General features: G+C 35.7%; 1 protein-coding gene across 1 annotated transcript; it reads left to right on the forward strand.

Annotated features, from left to right (window-relative positions):
- Positions 1-9,656: 9,656 nt before the first annotated feature.
- Positions 9,657-13,507, forward strand: LOC131057945 (pentatricopeptide repeat-containing protein At3g26782, mitochondrial-like). Its single transcript, XM_057992042.2, has 2 exons — positions 9,657-12,058; positions 12,240-13,507. Exon 1 carries the CDS (start codon positions 9,843-9,845, stop codon positions 11,985-11,987), a length of 2,145 nt encoding a protein of 714 aa, XP_057848025.2. The 5' UTR covers positions 9,657-9,842; the 3' UTR covers positions 11,988-12,058; positions 12,240-13,507.
- Positions 13,508-19,833: the final 6,326 nt, after the last annotated feature.

Consider the following 19,833-nt stretch of genomic DNA (forward strand, 5'->3'; position numbering starts at 1 on the left):
CAATTGATGCTTTCACTAATCTTAATAGGTTTAGATCCAACATTATTCACAACCAACCTCGAGCTCTTACACAACTTCACTTTCTTGTAGATCTTCTCACAATAGATCTTATCCCCTTTAGAAGTTGAAGCCTTGCTCCTAGAAAAGGTCTCAACCTTAGGCTTAACTTTATTCCTAGTATTAGCCTTGGAAGTACTCACATTTGCCTCAATTTACTTACTATTTTTGTTCTTCTTTCTATTTGAGAAGGGAGGTTCCTTACCCAATGAACATAAGCTAACGACACTCTCTTCTAGTGCATTTAGAATGCTAAAACACACACAAGTATTGAAGTGCATTTTGTATGATAGATAAGGAATATTTGATTTTTCCTACTAGTGCATTTTGTGTACAGTGGAAGTGCTTATAGAATTATTGATAGTTGATAAAGCCACATTTTATGTGTAACTTATCATTGTAAATCTTGACAATTTATCATTAGGTCATAAATCTAACGGTGGATATTTTATGGCTTTATTTTCTCTAGAAGGCAACCCTATATTATAAGGGCATTGTATTACAGCAAGGTAATTGTGATGTATTATCTGATTCTGATAGTTGTTGAGTTGCCTCTAGATCTCTGTTGGTAATACTCTCGTGAGAAGCTTGTTCTGCAAGTATATTGTAATCTATTGTTGTTTTTTGAATAATGTATTGGGCAGCTTTTGGAGTGTGGCATTTTTCTCCCAAAAAGGTTTTCCCTACGTAAATCACCATGTTGTGGTATGCATCATATTTATGTTTATTTATGTTTACCCCTTAAAAAAAGCATATAAATAAAAAAATAATGCAACCCACAAGTCAATTTCATCAAAATATTAAGGTTTTTTTTTATTTAGATCTCTAAATTTATGTAATGTGAGTACATAAATGATATATTTTTAAAATGATTGCAAATATGAATAAATGAAATGCATACAAAGTAGATATGAGGATGGAAATTAGAGTAAGCATAAGATATGTCGAGTTCACAAAAATGTAATGATTGAAAATAGGGTTTAGAAGTTTATGCATGCAAACTAGGAAATAAGTGTATCGCCAATGATTATATTTGAAAGGAGAATGGATCCAGTTGGCTCAATCTCAAATCTAATTGAAAAGAACTAAGAACAAGGTGAATTCAGTACTCCTTGAATTGAGTTGAAAATGAACTATGTAAATAGTGTGTTTAAATTGTTTAATCTGGTGAAAACTAATTCAGCCCCCCTCTCAGTTTCCCTTCATTGTTGTTGCCAACAATTCTTTGAATGGTTAATGTAGGCGAAATCTTGTGGTCATCAAGGAATATTCCTAGCCACAATTTTAAAGTGCAATGTCAATAATGGGGTCTGTATATGGGTTTTTGTTGCACTTGCTAGCGAGTAGAGAAGTGTCAATTGGCTTGTTGGTGCTAGTGCATGGTATGTGCTTTGCAGAGCTATACTTGCAACATGCACTTAATTTTTATTTAATTAAGATTTAAAAAAACATATTTTAAAATATAAAATTTTGCACTCAAACAATACTTGCATTGTCACCAATGCTTGTGCTAGCAAAATCTAAAATATTTTATAAAATATTATCCAAAATGATCCATATGGTTGGGGAGGGGAATTTTTTTAGGGCCCCAAGAAAAGTGCCCCAATTTTGATGACTTGGAAATTGATCCTCGAGTTCTTAGACTTTTTGAGTGTGATGAAAAGGTTGGTTTTGACCCAAAATGCTTGAAAATGGCTACTACCTTTTGGATCTAGCAACCTCCCAGCTTCACACCCTCATAAATTTGGCCTCCGATGTCCAATTTATATGAAACAAAAGGTAAACATAACTTTCTCAAACCTCTAAACATAACGATGAGCTCAGTTTTGCACTATCAAGCTCTAATTTTGACCTACAATATAAAGCCACAAAGAGGAAAATCCACAAATCTAATATTTCTATCATTTTTTTCTAATTTTCCAAGCCACCATTTGGTGCAAGAGAAGAGAATATTCAAATTTTTAATATCGACCATTATTTGAAATCTAGATCTCTCAAATAAGATTAACGATAAGCAATCTTACAAGCTCTAAAACCATGCAAGATTTGGTGTAGAAGCTCTATACCAAGCAAAACTGGTTGAAGATTATACACATCTAAGATCTAGGCACTTCATTAAAGTACAAGAGAGATCAATGATCAGAGATTGGTGCTATTCTATAAAGGATGCAAATGATACTTAGACATAATTAATTATATGATATGAGATTACAAAGGGTACCCCTTTGTTATATAGGCCAAGGTGAACATAGGATGACATAATATTATGACATGTGTTTTAATCTTATGGCTTGAGTCAAAGTGATAATTGTTGTCACAAAATTTTGCACAACCCTTGTTGAACACTAGTGCTCCACAACCTTGTGAAACATGGAAACAACCTCCAAGTGTGGGACCTTACACATGTGAGGTTGTGTCTCTGGAGAAGGTTGACTTCCATATCAATCAGGATGCAGGGTTGGATCAACCCATCACTCCAAATGCTACTTCTAAACCTATCCTAACAACTTACAGGGGAAAAGGGGAGAAGGAAATGTTGAAAGGGAAAAGAGGTGATGTACCTAGATTGAATTATGTTTCTTCCCCTGCTTGTGAATGCATAAGACGTCAATAAACCACCCAAAGATATACACAAATCTCAGTCCAACAACTATCTCCAAAGAAAAGAAGAGACATTAGAACCTAGCTAGATGTTGAGAGGGATTGAGAGATATCCACAAACAACACATATAGGAAAATTAACACAGATGAAATTAGAAGACAAAATGAAGAAAGATTGTAGAATAAGAGGTGCACAACACACATTGTATTCAACAATAGAGATAAGGTAAGAACAAATGATCTATTAACATGAAGGCAAGGTGATTTACAGTTGTAGAAAACACAAAAAACTACAAGAGCAAAGGGAGAAGAACCCTTAGAAAGAGATACAAAATTTGCCTTTATAGATTAGGCGTAACTTAGATGGAACACTAGGTTTAGAAACTCTAACCAGCTAGGGTTAGGTTACAAAAAAGAGAGTATCAAATCTGATGGATTGATCAAATGGTTACATGTCTGAAAATGCCACTCAAAACTAGGAAAAGCAACAATCCCTTAAAAAGGGATAATCCCTGCAAGAATAGCATCTAATTGTCCTCTGTCAGGCCCAAAAAGTCTTCAATCTGCCATAAATAAGCATGGACGGCCTGAGAGAAGCGCCTACAGAGTCAAACTTGCTAGGTACAACATTAGGTACAATATACTTTCAACCAACATTCATCTCATTAATAAAACTGTAATGCCCTCCTATCTGCTTTCTAAATTTCATACTTTCTTTTGTGGACTTGGCTTAATGGCCATGGATTGTATCTTTTGATGTTTAGATGTGGACCTTTTTTTAGTGCTTTGATCTTTCTTTGGATTTTTCATTATTGCAGTGTATGTGATTTTGAGTGCTATCTTATGCTTAGTTTTGATATGTTTGTGACTATCCTGAGACCGGTGATGTGTTTGACTATTTCACGGTGATTTGATTATATTGATGCATTGAGATGTGTGCTTTCTTCTTGGGCTTGGTTGTGAGGACCATTTCTTGATTGTTGGATACTTGATTCATTGGGTGGTTAATATGGCATGAGCTAGACCTAATGTATTTTGATGATCAAGATGGACCTATTTCATGATTTGGTATTATCATATGTGAAATGTTGATTTGAGTAATGATTAGAATGGAATAAATGATGTTTACTAAATCAATTGATTTAAAAGTAATGAATCATGTTTATGTTATTTTGATTTGGTGAGAGATATCATGTTACTAACGATGTGAGGATGTTGACCTTGTTTGGGGAATATAGTTATATGCTTAGTGTTGCAAAGGTAAAATATTGATGATGTTATTTAATGCAGTTAATTAGGTTAAATTATTATTATTATGGTGTTAATTGATAATTATGTGTGAAAGGGGCGATATTTTATCACTCGTTTACGAGAGGCATACGATAAGTTTCCCATTCAATGATTTGAGTTTATTTGAGTGTGAGTGTGTGTGTATATATATGCATGAGCAAGTACACTTGATGTGTGAATGTTTCAGTGATAATAGGTACATGGCATTGACTCCACTTGGCTTCATAGGTCTGAGTGTGCCTACATTCCCCAATGGTGGTTAACGGGAGATAACTCATTGGCCGAATACTTGAGCCTAAACCCATGCCCCTTGATTAGGGCAATTCCCTTGATCTAATTATTTTATGATTTGTCTCGACTATTGTAGTTGGTAGCTTTTTTATATCTATTTACCATGTTGAGTCAGCCAATAATGATTGTATGAGCATGGTTAGTCATTTGTGTATTTTTGTTATTTAATGTGCACATGTAATAGTAATTCTATATTTAAATGCACAATATGTGTTATTTGTGTTAGCAATAATATAAATTAAATGATTTATCATAGGGTTTATTTGATTATGGGATTTTAATTTGATTTTATTATTATTTTACATCCCACTTCAAAGTGAATTTATAGTGGGTAATTGAGCGTCATTTTTCAACACTTAGTGTATTTTTCTTTTTCTCTCCTCCAAACCTTCTTCATGGGCATTTGGGAGATGTTGAGATCTTGAGGTCCTTGAAGGGAGATTTTGTGGGTGAATGCATTGATTTGTATTGGTGGAGTCTTGTTGACGTCCAATTCATGTGGACATTGGTGGAGTGTGCAATTGATAGTTTTTTTTTTAAATGATTCTTCAACCTTGAGGTAGGCTCTCTCCATTTATTTATGTTCTCTTCAATTTGAACTTACTTGAATGTTTATGATTCATTATGAGATGATTTGAGGGCATGTTATATTAGTAATTTGATCTCGTGTGCGTTTGATTGTTGATTTGAATGAGTGTTGGGGTTTTGATGTTGGAATGGGGTGTTAATGGTGAATTGTTGCTTAAATTTATTTGGGACTCTTTTATGGGTGATCTTATTGTGTTCTTAGGTCATCCTAAGGTAGTTCTAAAATGGGTTGATCACCATTTTGGCCTCCCATGTTTCATTTTGGTCCAATTTGATGCCCTAGGTAGTTCCCTGTAACTTGTGTGTGCACTTGAGGCAGTTTGGCACATTTGCCAAGATGTGGTTCTATTGGTGTCCAAATTGATGCATCTAATGTGTAGATTGGAACTTTTTGACGAAACTGATTAGTAGTGTAGCACTTCTAATCAATTTCAGTATGTCATCCCTATATAGACTTGTCTGGCCTATAAGTTGAGTTTTAGGACCTCAATGACCCCAAGGGGAATCCATTATGATATTTTTGCATGCTACTATGTTGTAGAATGAATAATTGTGCTTGTATGTTTGATTTGGGATCCATTCGGATCCATCTCCTTACTCGTGTGGCCTTTTGATCACTTCTTGAGTAGTGCAACTGAAATGCCTTGTTAGGCATTGTGATAAGGACCTATTGGGATATTGTTATGATGTTGAGAATATGTGTTCATGCTTGAGTTGATTTAATTGATGTTGGTATGTTGAGTTGCCTTGGATATTGACTTATTTGTTTGACTTGTGCCTTCCCAGGTGCATTGATGTGATAGCTCTATTATGAGCAAGTGGAAAAAATACTTGAATGCTTATCGAAAACATGTAATGAATGATTAAGTACTTATGGATATATTGAATAGATTATTTGTGCCTTATCTATGATTGAGTTATATTATGAGATCAAGTGGATTTGTTCTCTTGGTAGCATGACAAGTGAGTATGCCTTGTCATGGTTGATATGGCATTGCGAGAAGATTATTGATGAAACCGAGATTATGGAAAGTGAATCATTGCATTATGGTTTATTTTCTATACCTATTTAGTTGAATGGGATGAGACTAGGACTAGGTACTAAAGTGGGTTTAGGGAGTGGCTCCCAACATGCACCCAATCCAAAGTGGTATGCACACAATCACATTGGGGAGTTTCTTAATCAAGTGATAACCTAATAATAAACTTGGGATGTGATAAAACATCAATAGGAGATAAAGTGGTTCCCTAAGCATTCCTTGAACATTAGTACATGAGGCTAAGGATGACTTGGGAAGGCATGCTTGCACATGTAGGAATTGGTTCTTACCTGGAGTGGTTTGCTCGTACATGTGGCACTGGTTCTTGAATGACTGTCATTCTCGTCCATATGAGAGAATGTTTCAATTTCTCGTGGTGCGTCCTCACGAGAACACATGATGACACTCCATACACTAGTACTCTAGTATCTAGGTCTTAATAGTTGAGTAGCACCCTATGGATTTACCGTTTCTTGATCTTTTGGTTATCTTATTATGGTATATGCCATATAAAAATTTAGTACTTCCCTTGTGGGTGCCTCCTTGTTCTTATTCTTGTCATCTAATGATACTTCCTTGTTCTTTTGGTATTTACTTGTTGAGTGCTCTAGCACCTTCTCTTACTTGATTGTTTCTCTTTGATGAGAGTGATGCAATGTTGGCATTATCATATTGATGTGGTTTTATGACTCTTATTGGGTGTTGTATTTATGTTGGACATTTTCTCCTTGTTGGCTGTTATGTAAACCTATTACCCTTTTCTTGTATTCTTATATGACTATTTGGGCCATGTGACTATCTCCACTGAGCATGAGGGGTGGACCTGAGGGTACCACATGGTTGGGTGGCATTACCAACCACCATTGGGGATCAAAGGACTTGATTTGTGACTAGCTCGATGGATGTTACCTCCTTCCTCAATGTTGGGTTCTTCTCTTTGATATATGATGTAATCATTTGTATATTGTATCATGTGATGTATCAATGATCATGTATGTAATGGATATTTCGATTGGAGATGGATGTATAATTGATATTGGATATGTATTGATATTTCCTTACCCGCACCAATGTTGGAATCATACACGATGTATGGTCTCTAATGCTCCTTTAACCTTGATGTATCATGATGTTATCATAGGAACATTTCTAGTGGTGTCTTAAAATAAAAATAGATATATTGGTTTTGTGTTGAAGGTTGATTCAGTCATCTCCTAGTAGTTCATGTGTGATTAACCTTGTCATGGATGTGTTGCTAAGGTAGTGATGTCAGGGAACCCTTAGAGGTGACTTGAGTTATCTTGGTTAGTGTTCCAAGAGTTTAGTCTTTTGAATGTGCCTAGTTGGTAAATGATTAGCTGACTTAATCTTGAGGTTGAGCATTATACTTGTATATGCAATGCATGATGATGCTTTATTACTTAAAAAAATAAAATCCATGATTTTATTATACATTTTTCTCTTATCCTCTAGGGTTCCTTGGTGGGGTGTTACAAAAACCCCAAGGGAAAGAATATAAGAACATTGTTTCCGAATGCCTACATGCTCCATGTATCATGTGGGAGATTTTTTCATGTAAGGGAACTTCAAAAAATATAGTCATGATGGGAAAACTAAATATGAATTATGACCTATCTTAGAGTAACAGGAATGAGGAACAAAATTTTGATCAAATTATGCTCAACTAGAGTAATATGATTAGATGGAAACTCAAAATGAGACTTATTATTTAAAAATAAAACAAGGTTGTAACTCAGGTAAAGTAATCAAACCTTAGGTAATGGTAATCAAACCTTGCTACAACATTAACCTAAAATTTTTGTTAGGCTTAAAGAAATTAAAAGACAAATGGTTGTCAAATTGAATGCCAAACATTAATTATAAAAACAAAAAATAGAATTTATATTAAAAGTAATAGAACACATAATGTCCAAACAAAGAAGATTGAATAAATAATTTGTAAAAGCCATAAAATAGTGGGGAAAACTTGAACCATAATACAATTTAAAAAAAAAGAAAAAGCATAGAATGTAAACTTTGTTTTAGATCATGCAAGCTTTGCAAAACTTTACCCATTAGTAACCCATACACATAAGATTATTTGTAATGAACTTAATAAAAAAATTGATAAAAAGAATCACTACTACTCTAACTAGGTGGTAGAATGCATAAAGTTAAAACTCAATTTTGGGTGCAAAGAAAATTGTGATACATCATCCTCTCATAAAAAAATCATTAAGAAGTTTTAAAAAAAATACATGTTTGAAAAAAGCAGACAAAAATGGTCTAATAAAGAAAGGATAAAGACCACTTTTTTTCTATGACAATATCTTTCTTAAGATCTAATCAATACAACAAATTAAAAAAAAAAACTTAGTTGTATCATTAATTATTTCGGCATGTTATCATTCTAACATAGATTCTAAAGAATACAATGAAATATTTATGTTGTGTCAAACATTCTTTGTGGTGCTTCAACAAATGATACATAAAAAAATATATGCACCTTTGGAAATAAATAATTTTGTATTACTTTCATGCTAAAACTCACTATTTTGAAAACATCAATTAGAAACAGTGCTACTAAATAACCTTTTAGTTTTAATTAATCACAACAATGATATACACAAACATCAATTTTTAAATAATCTCATTTTTTTTTTAATATCAAATCAAAATTCATAAATCATGATGTTTTGTGATTTCACTTCAATCTTGATACTATAGCTCTTTCCAATAGCCAAAATGAATATAATATAACAAATCTATTCTAAATCCAAATGCAACATTAAGTCTCCTTTAATGTTTTTCTATATCAAAGTAGAGACAATGAGCACATAGACAATGAAATCGACATTGTAGTTATCTCATTAAATTCATATTTCAACGTGCATATATGTATGTATCTATGTATCTATATAATCATATCAAATCATAGATCATCTTATTCAAAAATAAATTTAACAAAAGAAATACATTAAACACCTAATCAACTTATTTTAATTCTAATATATCATTAGTTTATTTATACTAACTAAACAAAACAAAATCATTTTAACTAGTATCATAAAAAGAAAATCAAAACAATTGATTTCATTATTATCTATTGTATAATCAAAATAAATAATAAAAATATTTCATCAATAATAAATCTATAATGAATCCAATAATTTACATCATACTAACAACATTATATATAACTTTGTTCTTTCGCTTAATTCGCTTAGTGCTCTATTGTTGCCCCTTTGACATGGGACTACTACGTTGCAATTTTTTGGTTGTGGGTTGTGTGTAGCCTAGAGTCTCTTATTGTTCATCTCTATTTAACTTTTTGTAAATGGAGTTGTAGGACCCCTTCAAAACCTATATAGTTTAGTGGTTGCTATGTTTGTTATTGATTCTTTATTTCTTCATCATTTTTTAAAACAAAATTGTTGATCATTTAAAAAAATAAAATAATTGTTGACAATTTTTTTAAAAAAATTTAAGAACCTCTTCAAAACTTATTTCTCTCCATAATATTAAATAATATTATTTATACTTATCATGCAATAAAATCATAAATGAAATAATTTATTTCATATTAATAAAATTTAAGATAAAAGAATTAAAAATATATTCAAAATAATAACAAATATATGATCATCAATTTTTTCAACCAAATTATCTATCCAACAAAAAAAAATACATCTTTGACTATATTTATTAAATAATTTAAAAATTAAAACCCCTCTTAAACCTTCTCCAACAGCCTTAAACATCTTTCACCAAGTCAGACAAATACTGAACAGAAACATAGATTCAAAAATTCTTACACTTCACACTCAATAGCATGGACTCTGAAAATTTGATAAATACTGAGCCGTTTTATTGGACAAACAAATCCATCTATGCTAATAACTAAATTGATGAATTTTGTGTGTTTCAAAGCCAGGAACGCTTCTAGTGTAGCAGAACGAATGACATAATCATACAATGTCATCGATTTCCCATTTCAATCTTAATATCAGAGCACTCTGTAAAGAGGGTCGGTTGAAGGAGGCGCTGCACGTTCTATTTACTACACAAAAGCCTCCTGTAGATTCTTCCACATATCTTCATCTTTTAAACACCTGCGTTGCAAAGGATGCGCTTTCAGAGGGTAAACGAATCCACTCTCACATCAATGAAAGTGGAGTTACATTCACAGCAGACACATTTTTGCAGAATAAAGTTATCAACCTGTATGATAAATGCGGCAGTTTGGTAGATGCACGCCATGTTTTTGACCATATGACTGAACCAGATGTCTTCTCATGGAATATGATAATTGCAGCTTACAAAAGCCATGGTTTTACTCATGAGGCGTTAGCACTGTTTCATAAAATGCTATCAACAGGTGTACAACCAGATGGGTTCACTTTTGCCACCATCCTTCCAGTGTGTGCAAAAATGGGAGTTTTGGAACTGGCTACTGATATGCATCAAAGAATAATTGAAAGTGGGATTTTGTCAGATGTTGTAGTTACCAATGCCCTCATAGATATGTACGTAAAATGTGGAAAAATACACAAGGCATGCGACTTGTTTGACAAAATGCTCCATCCAAATGTGATTTCATGGACTACCATGGTTGCTGGATATGTACAAAATGGTCTCGGTCGAAAGGCTGTAGATGCTTTCAAACAAATGCAGTTGGGAGGTGTCAAGCCAAACTCAGCAACCTTTGCCAGTGTCATCTCAGCTTGTGCCAAACTAGGAGCTTTAGAACAGGGCATGGAGGTCCAGCAAAGAATCTTAAAAAGCGGGTTTTTCTCACATATTTCAGTGGCAAATGCCCTGATGGACATGTATGCGAAATGTGGAAACATAAAAAAGGCACAAAGTTTGTTTGACAAAATGCCTCGTCGGGATCTCGTCTCGTGGAATACAATCATTTCTGGATACGCACAAAATTGGCTCGCCGAGAAGGCTTTGAAGATTTTTAAGCAAATGCGATTGACGAATTTGAATCCAAACTCTGCAACCTTCGTTAGCATCCTCCCAGCTTGTGCCAAGTTTGGAGCTGTCGAACAAGGTATGGAAATCCATCAAAGAATAACAAAAAGCGGATTTCTGTCAGAAGTTGTAATTGCAAATGCCTTGGTCAACATGTATGCAAAATGTGGAATTATATCGAAGGCACGAAGATTGTTTGATAAGATGCGTAATGCAAACTTGGTCTCATGGACTGCAATGATTGCAGGATATGCAATGCATGGCTGTAGCAAGGATGCTCTCGAATTGTTCGAACAAATGAAGTTCTATGGACACAACCCTGACCATATAAGCTTAGTTTGTGTTCTATTTGCGTGCAGCCATGCAGGTCTAGTAGATGAAGGCTGTAAATACTTCAGTTGCATGAGTGACTCTTATTGCATTACACCTACATTGGATCATTATGTATGCATGGTTGACCTTCTTGGTCGTGCTGGTTATCTTCAAGAAGCTCTAAATTTTGTTGTCAAAATGCCAGTAAAACTTGATGTGTTTGTGTGGTTGTGCTTGCTCTCTGCTTGTCGATCAGAAAAGAACATAAGACTAGGAGAATTCGTGGCAACACTCCTTTTTGAGTTGGAATATGGACATAATGCTCCTTATGTTCTTCTGTCAAACATTTATGCAGAAGCGGGCAGGTGGGCTGATGTTAAAAAGGTGAGGAAATTGATGAAAGACAGAGGAGTTAAAAAAATTCCTGGATGCAGTTGGATTGAAGTGGATAAAATGGTACATGCTTTTTGTATAGGAGACAGATCACACCCACAAACGCAGGAGATCTATGCAAAGTTGGAGATACTGTCTTGGGAGATGAAGGCAGCAGGGTATATTCCAGATACACGGTTTGTATTGAATGATGTGGAGGAGGAGGATAAGGAATTCCTCCTATGTCACCATAGTGAAAAGTTGGCAATCACTTTTGGGTTGTTAAACATGGCTGCTGGAACAACTATTAGAGTTGTCAAGAACCTTCGAGTATGTCGTGACTGTCACACTGCATCAAAGTTTATCTCCAAGATTGTTGCAAGAGAAATTGTTGTGAGAGATGCAAACCGGTTTCATCATTTCAAACATGGACAGTGTTCTTGTGGAGATTATTGGTAATATTAATTTAAGCAAGCTATGAACAAAGTCTTACACGGTAACAGTGTGCATGTGTCAGATACAATGGCCAGGTATCAAGTTTCATTTTCAGTTTATGAAAAAATCTTGTTTCCAACCAGACCATGCTGTCTACTTGCTCAATTCATATTGTGTGCTATCCATTGCTACTTAGATGGACTGATAGGGTATTAGTTAAGGCCCCGTTTTATAATACCTTGGAGGAATCATGATGTTCAAATGTTTTTCATAAAGGGTGTGTAGCTCTGGAGTGTAAGTCTGGAGGAGGAGGCTGAAGCATGGGAGATGTCGAGGAAAGGAATACTTGAAGGAAATGGAAATATGCTCAGAGTCCAGACAGCAGGAAATATGAGAAAAGGGCTTACAATCAATGCATTGCTTGGATATGATGATGAGAGCATCTCGTGGTTATTCTTTCCTCCTACATTTGCCATTATATAATTATATTATCTGGATTAATTCTATTAAACAAGAGAGTATTTACAGTTTTATCAACCACTGCACTCTTCTAAAATCAAGAGGCTTCATATAAAAGGGTATTTCTGTTGGGAAAAATGGAGATGGTGACTCCACCGCAGAAGCTAGTCCAGACTAGCTGAATTGTCAGTCGCTCAACCTGACATATTGGTACCTTATACCAATATGTGTGTTTGAATTGGTTTTTTAATTTATTTTACATAGCAGGGATATTCATTACAAGAATGAGTGCTTGTTTCTTCCAGGTCTTACAACATCACCTCCTGACAATCCAACTTTTATGCGTACATCCATCAACTTATTGGTCCTTCAATATTTTAAAGAAGTGTTTGTATTTAGTAGTATGGCCTTAATACAAACACTTGTCCCTTACATGGAGAGTTTTATACACCAATGTTTTCCCGTATCTTTATGGATAACAAACATAATGCGAAGGATTGTCACATTGTGAAAATGGGTAGACTGGTGGGAATTCCCACGAAACCAATTGCAAATGACAGATCCTTAAGGAGAAAATTCTTAAATACTTCGGATTCCCCTAAGGACCTCTTGGGATTGACCTCAAGGAGAAAAGTTTTAAACGCCTTGGACATAGTCTACTCCATTGTCACACAACATTTTCAGTGGTTTTCTAGATTGCCTCTCAACAAAGCTTTTGAACAACTTAGCATCCTCATTTTTCCAAGGGACCTTCTATGATCCATAATGTTTCAATCAAATCTCTATGTAAGAAACAGATGTCTGATCTGTATTCAAACTTGAAATTTCCCTACTGTATCAAACTTATCCTTCATAAGGTTAAATACAGAAAGGAATATTTAATGTTTGATTGTGTATTAGAGAGTTATTCTGAGTATATACTGTTAAATGTGTGAAGTCCAAAGGTCATCTGACCATTCCTCTTCTCCCCGTGTCTTCATTTGCTTGTTGTCTCTTCATATTTGGAGAGTTAAAACACTTATAAAATGAAGAGACTCTATATTAGCTGTAACAGTGAATAGAAGATAATGCCCTGCTTTCCCGTAGATGTAGCCTTTAATGGTGAACCATGTAATTTACTGTGTTGTGTCTATCTTTTGATTGTCTCTGTTTTCATTTTGCTGTTTTGTGTTATTTTTTATGTTCAATCTGCTCTTTAAACTCAACATATACAGCAGGGGAAATTGGCGATGCTTTGCAGTTACATGATACCCATTTTTTTGTTTAACAAACTATGTTATACTGACATTGGTATCACTTCTAGGTTTGAGAATCTAATACCCTACATTTTTTATTTATGAATAGCAGCCTTAATTTTTTTTTAAATGCTGTGAATACCCCATTCAAAAACTTGGGGAATGGGGAAGATTATAGAGAGTGCGTTAGATAAAAGAAAAAGGATGTGAACATGATTCTTGAGATTGGATGTGATGAGCACAAATTCAGGAGAGTAGATAAGACTCACACTTCATCCAGTGACTCCACATGCTTCTCAAGTGATTGCGATTGTTTTATTATCATTGATAAGAAATTAAATAATCATCTCAATATTCTTGCAACTACTGAACTGAAAATCCCTGCACATTTGCAGAGAGATCTTTTTACTTTCATAGTGTTGTGCTTGTGATTAGGAGATTCAGATGTCCTACTTAGAGATGTTTAGATTTAGTATTTTACTATGGTGAAGATTGCACACTACTAAAAAGAAGAAATAGGGGTTGTATCATGCGACTATGTTAGTGAGCTCAAGAAAAACAACATATTGATGATCAAAAGTCTATGAAGGTTGGATTTAAAAGAATGTCATAATGAAACAGAGATAGTATATTTGAAAAAAAGCTCTGTTGAAGCCGAGCTTGAGAATGTTTAGGAAGTTTCTGTCCAACAGAATTATAAGTAAATTAACCTCAAAGTAATTTTGTGCCTTGTTAAGCTAGGGAGCTCTTTTGCATATAGGCTGGAATTTCCTAATTCCCCTTGAACTATTGCTTTGGCTTGTAAGGTGTGTCGACAGTTGATACCTAAAATTAAGAGAGAATAAATATAAATGAAAAGAAAAGTGAAAAGTTAGAATTCTTGTTATGTTGGTAGGCATTTCCATTGTGGGCAAACCATCGCTAGGTACAACTATAGTGGACAATGGATGGTGAAGTTCAGGACTGCCATTGCATTGTTTAGATTGTGACATGTGTCGGTGAGATATTTGCTTCTGTAGCTTATCTCTTTTGTTCGACTTTTGAACCGTCAAAATTCTTGAAAACCAGGGTTCCTTTTGTCAATATAGGTGGTGGATGAGGTATGGTATGTTGGAATATCACATCATTAGAATGTATATAGGAAATAAATAAATGCTTTTGATTATATTAGTAGGGAAAGGGCCCTGATCCCTCACAAAGGCAGTTCAACAAACATATCAGGAAGAAACAACCAACATCAGCACAACCAGAAGCACAAAATCCCTAACTCACTAAATAGCAGCCCAGAATACAATCAAAAACATCTTAGCTGAATCAAAAGGATCCAAGTTTACTCCAAAATCACATAGCAGCTATCACTAAGAGAAACAAAGACCTGATAAAAACATCATTTAAAGTCTTAATTAACCCAAACCATGAAATTTACCTATCACTAAGACTAAATCAGTATAGATAACCATAGTAGGCACGTAGGCCAAAACATTTAAACCAGTATACCAAAAAACCAGAATAAAACTAGTCTTAGATAAGAGCATCATTAAAAGGCACCAAGGCCTATAAGTCTTAGACAATACAGTAACCATAAAGATCATTTCAAAAACAAAATGGCACATAGCTCAACAAACCCGCAGGAGTAGTAGCAACTAATTGGGGCCACCGAGCAGCCCCCAGTTCCTTGAAAGCTTCCGAAGGTGGTCTTTCCAATCATCTTGGTCCAGATCCTAATCCGAATTGTTCTCCATCTCTTGCTGACCTTTCCCCTGCTGCTTCTTGATTTTTCTCCTTAGCTTGCTCTGGCCAGAAACAAACCCCATGGTAGCCTTCCTCATAATGTTGTTGGTAATAATACAAAGTGCTAACTGCCCTTCTCAGCTGGGTCTTGCATTTTTGAAACTCTTCCTCTCTTGACTCAAGATCTTTCAGCCCATCCTGCATATCAGCAGTTTGAATCTTCATGCTAGACACCCTATCATTATCATTGTCTTGGGAAAACTTCTGATTAGTGGCATCTATTTTTCCTTTAATCCCCTCAGATTTGGTAGGAGACCCTGATCTCAGATCCATTATATCCACCCCTTCCTCAAACTCATTATTTAAAACAGTTTTGTCCTTGCTGCAAACCTCAATGTCATCATCCTTTGCACTGTTATCTTCATCCGTAGAGTTTTCACTCGAGACATCCTTTGGGGCATACTCTTCATCAATCACAGTGTCACTTATTTTTGCCTCTTTTTGAATAGCTTTTCCCTTAGAGTCTTTTTCAATTAAGCGGGCTAATCGACAACCTCTAGGGCTATTGTCCTGTTTCCCTTGCTCTTGCTTAACATCCTCTTCCCTTCCTGACCTAGACACTTCCAAGTTGATAGTAATGCTCTTTTTAGCATTTTATTATCAGTTTTTCTAACTTTGTCAGTTCCTTGCTTTATCGTTGGGGCTTTTCTTTTATTAGGTGTGACTTTTACTAGTGCCACTTCAAGGGGCTCCTTCTCAACTAGGTCTTTCTTGGTTTTATTTTTCTTTTTACTTGAGATGGTTTGCCTATCTGGGGAGTGAGGCTTGCTCTCAATCAACTCAATATAGATGGAGCTCGCAAGCGTAACAAGGTTCTCACTAAGGTTCCTAGGGTGAGTAAGGAGTTTGCTATGATGAGGGGAGTGGTCAAACTCATATTGGTAAGGGGCAAAAATCAGGCCCTGGTGCAGAGGAGGGGAGGCACCCTTATCTATATTTGCACAGAGAGAAGAAAACAAAAAATAGGGCATATCAATTTTCTCACCATGTCTAATGTGATTGAGAATGAGGAAAGGGTATCCATGAATAGTGGTATACCGACCTTCTAAAGTGAAATATTTCATGACATGAAAACTCACCATGGTGTATGGTGGGGGGATGGAGCGGTCATACCCATTTTGAATAACAAACTGGCCTTCACCTTTTTCGAAGAATTTTGTCCTCAAGGAAGGAATTTCCAACACTCAATCAATTTTTCACAATTTCTAGAATTTCATCTTGGGTGTAATTTTCTCGTTGGAAAGAAATTTTTTGAGATCTTGAAGTTTTTGAATGTCATGTCCTGAGGGATATTTTTCATCAATTTTCAACATTTCCTATGAGGGATATTTTTCATCAATTTTCAACATTTCCTATTTTTTAGGAATTTTTTCAAATTAGGGTTCCAGGGTCCAGGAGAGAAAATTCTCTCACGAATCCAAATCTGAATTTTTTTAAAATTTGGATGAATTTTGCTGCTCAAAAATGGATTTTTCAAAATTTTTCTCGGGGGGAATTTTCCTGTTTAGTTCATCCTTGATTCCTATTTTCTTTCCCTTGGAATTTATCTTTTCAATCTTGGGCATGGATTCCATGATGAGGAGGAAATTTCACTTTTTTTGGTACCTTGGAATTGGCATCCTTTTTTGACCTTGGGCGCCAAACACACTTTGTGAAGGGTTTTCGTGTCTTAGGCAATTTTCCTTGCTCATCTCCATTTAGTGCTCTACAGTTGTCTTGGGCGCTTATTCCATGTAAGGGATGAATTTTGAAGTTTCCATCTTTTCCTTGGCACCTCCAACCTAGCGCCTGACTCCTGACCTGGGCGCTAATTAGGCGTGGAGGAGGAAAAATCCCTCACTTGAGCGCTCTTCTTTTCCTTTGGGTGCTAAAACACTATGCTGATGGAATTTTTAACTTTGCCAACTTTCCTTGGCATCCTCATTCTAGCGCCCAACTCCGTACTAGAGCGCCAAATCCATCATGCCAGGGAATTTTGAATTTTCTCGACCATACTCGCACACTTCTTCCTTGGCAAGGATTTCTTCTTGATTCCTCATCCATACTTAGTCAATTTTCGACCATTTTCCATATCAGGATGCCATATCTAGAATTGAAGAGATTTTCTGCCAGACTTAGAAGATTTTTGATGCTTTCCACTTCTAGAATGGGCGTCCATACTTAGCCACTTTTTGATCACCTAGCCTGTTTTTTTTAATTTTCCGGATTTAGACAATTCTTTAGGATTGTTTAGTCTTCATTGTTAGGACCCCTGCCAGTGAAGAACTTGCCAAAAATAGACTTTCCCAAAATAGTATTTTTTTCAAAATGTTAGGATTATGGCAAAATAGGACGCAGAGACACTTAATAAAAATAGAAACTGCTAAAATTAATAAGTTTGATTTTTGGCAAAATTAGACCAATCTAGGAGGCAGTGAAATCCATAAAAAATTGGAACTTTCTCAAAATAGAAAGTTGCTCAAAATTCGCTCAAATTTCATATGCAGGTTCCTTAAAGGGCCTCGATTCCAATGCAATGTTTAGTTTTTCCAAAACCCTAAAGGAAAGGCTTCAAATCAAAGTCCGAAGGATGAAACCCTAAAACGGACAAAATAGGCTCCAAACTTAGTCAAATTTGCTCAAACGAGCTGCAGATTTGATCAAAATGACCCCCAAACACTTGCAAAGCGAGGAGATTGACGAGACTGCCATGAAAAGACCCAACAAACCAAAACCAAAAGATCAAGAGGGCTTAAAAAGTAGGGGGTCCCCATTTGCAATGGGGCGATGTGTGAAAACGTCACAATAGGAAGGTCAGCAGGTCAAAACGTACAAAGATATTTAGCTACGTTACTCGGGGCTAAAATCCCTCATCGCCGTATCGGGGACATTTCAAGGACTTGGGGACGGTCAGGGGATGTTCCCCCGCTATCCCCAAAATTGCAAAATCTGTGGGAAACGTCCTGGAAACTTGGGGATGACGGTGATTCTCAAAGGGGACATCCCCCTCTCCCCAATATGGTTCTGTGACGTCCCCTAGCCGTCCCCCTTCCTAGCACATTTAAAAAAGTAAAAAAGACTCAAATTCTCAAAAAAAACATTTTTTAATTTTATTATAGGTTTGTAAAACTGAATTTTCACTAATATGGCGGGTAAGCATGTTTGAATCACTTCCAAAAGCACTTAGAAATAATGAGCAGCAGCCTGGTAATAAATTTCACAAACACTTAGAACTCGGTAGTGCGTAAAAAAGTGGTTGCAGATCTGCAATATTGGACTTTTCACTGATATGAAAGGTAACAGGTCTGAATCATAGCCAAAAGCACTCAAAAATATGGATAACAGCTTGGTAATGAATTTCACAAATACCCAAAACTTTGTAGTGCATAAAGAAGTGGTTGTAGGTCATAATAGTAATGGAAGTGTAAAGTGGAAAAATCGAACCCTAGTTGTTCTCCCCTCTCCAACTCCAAGGAGAGAGAAGGGAGAGTCACTAGAGTTGATGGTTTTCACTTAGGGGAGACTTTACATTCAAAAGAGGGGTTGAAACCCACAAGATCCAATCCCACACAATGCAAGATTGGATTCTATATGAGTTTCAAGGGTTAAGACATCAAGGATACCCTCTTTTGTAAAGAAATGTAGATAGAAAGATTGACCTAGGAATTCATGTAAAGTAGGAAAGATTCGCTTATAAACAGAGATAGGGATATGGGATGAAGTTGCGGACCTGGAATTAGTAGTAAAATGCCGAGACGGTGCTGTTCTGCAAATTTGAGCGAAAGTTGACGGGACGATGGCGCCCGGCGTGCACACGGTCCTCCGAAAAATCCGCGAAACGAAGGGGGATCTGTTCGTCTCTGCACAAGGATTCCAGATCTTCAATTACAGCCGCGTACCTGCAACCTACACACAGAAAAGAGAGGACGATTGGGGGGTTAGGGATGAGGGGTTTGCCTTTAGGTCAAACCCCGGTTTTGGAATTAACCAAGAAATGAGAATGCTGTAAATGTAAATGTTTGTAATATAAACAAGTACTGATACCTTGTTGTAAGAATGTTTGTATTCTTACATGCGAAGGTGTAAATGTTGTTGTATGTTGTATGTTGTATGTGGTATGTGATCTCCTCTTCAATGGTTGAATCCTTGTCTTGAATGCAACACCTAGCCTTGAATGGAGACTTAGAATGCTCAATTGCTTGAAGGAATGCTTGAATGCTTGAATGCTTGAATATCGTTTCCGCCTTTTTGCTCACATGTGTCCTTCCTCCTCAAAATGGGAGAGGAAATGTAGTTTATATACTTGTCAATTAGGGCTGATAGACTGATTTTTCCGACCTTAGGCCGACCAGGAAATATTATTTTCCAATTTGCAAACATAAAGACCCGAGACCCAAAAGAGACCG

Source organism: Cryptomeria japonica, chromosome 9, assembly GCF_030272615.1.
Source record: "Cryptomeria japonica chromosome 9, Sugi_1.0, whole genome shotgun sequence".
In the NCBI taxonomy this organism is placed as follows: domain Eukaryota; kingdom Viridiplantae; phylum Streptophyta; class Pinopsida; order Cupressales; family Cupressaceae; genus Cryptomeria; species Cryptomeria japonica.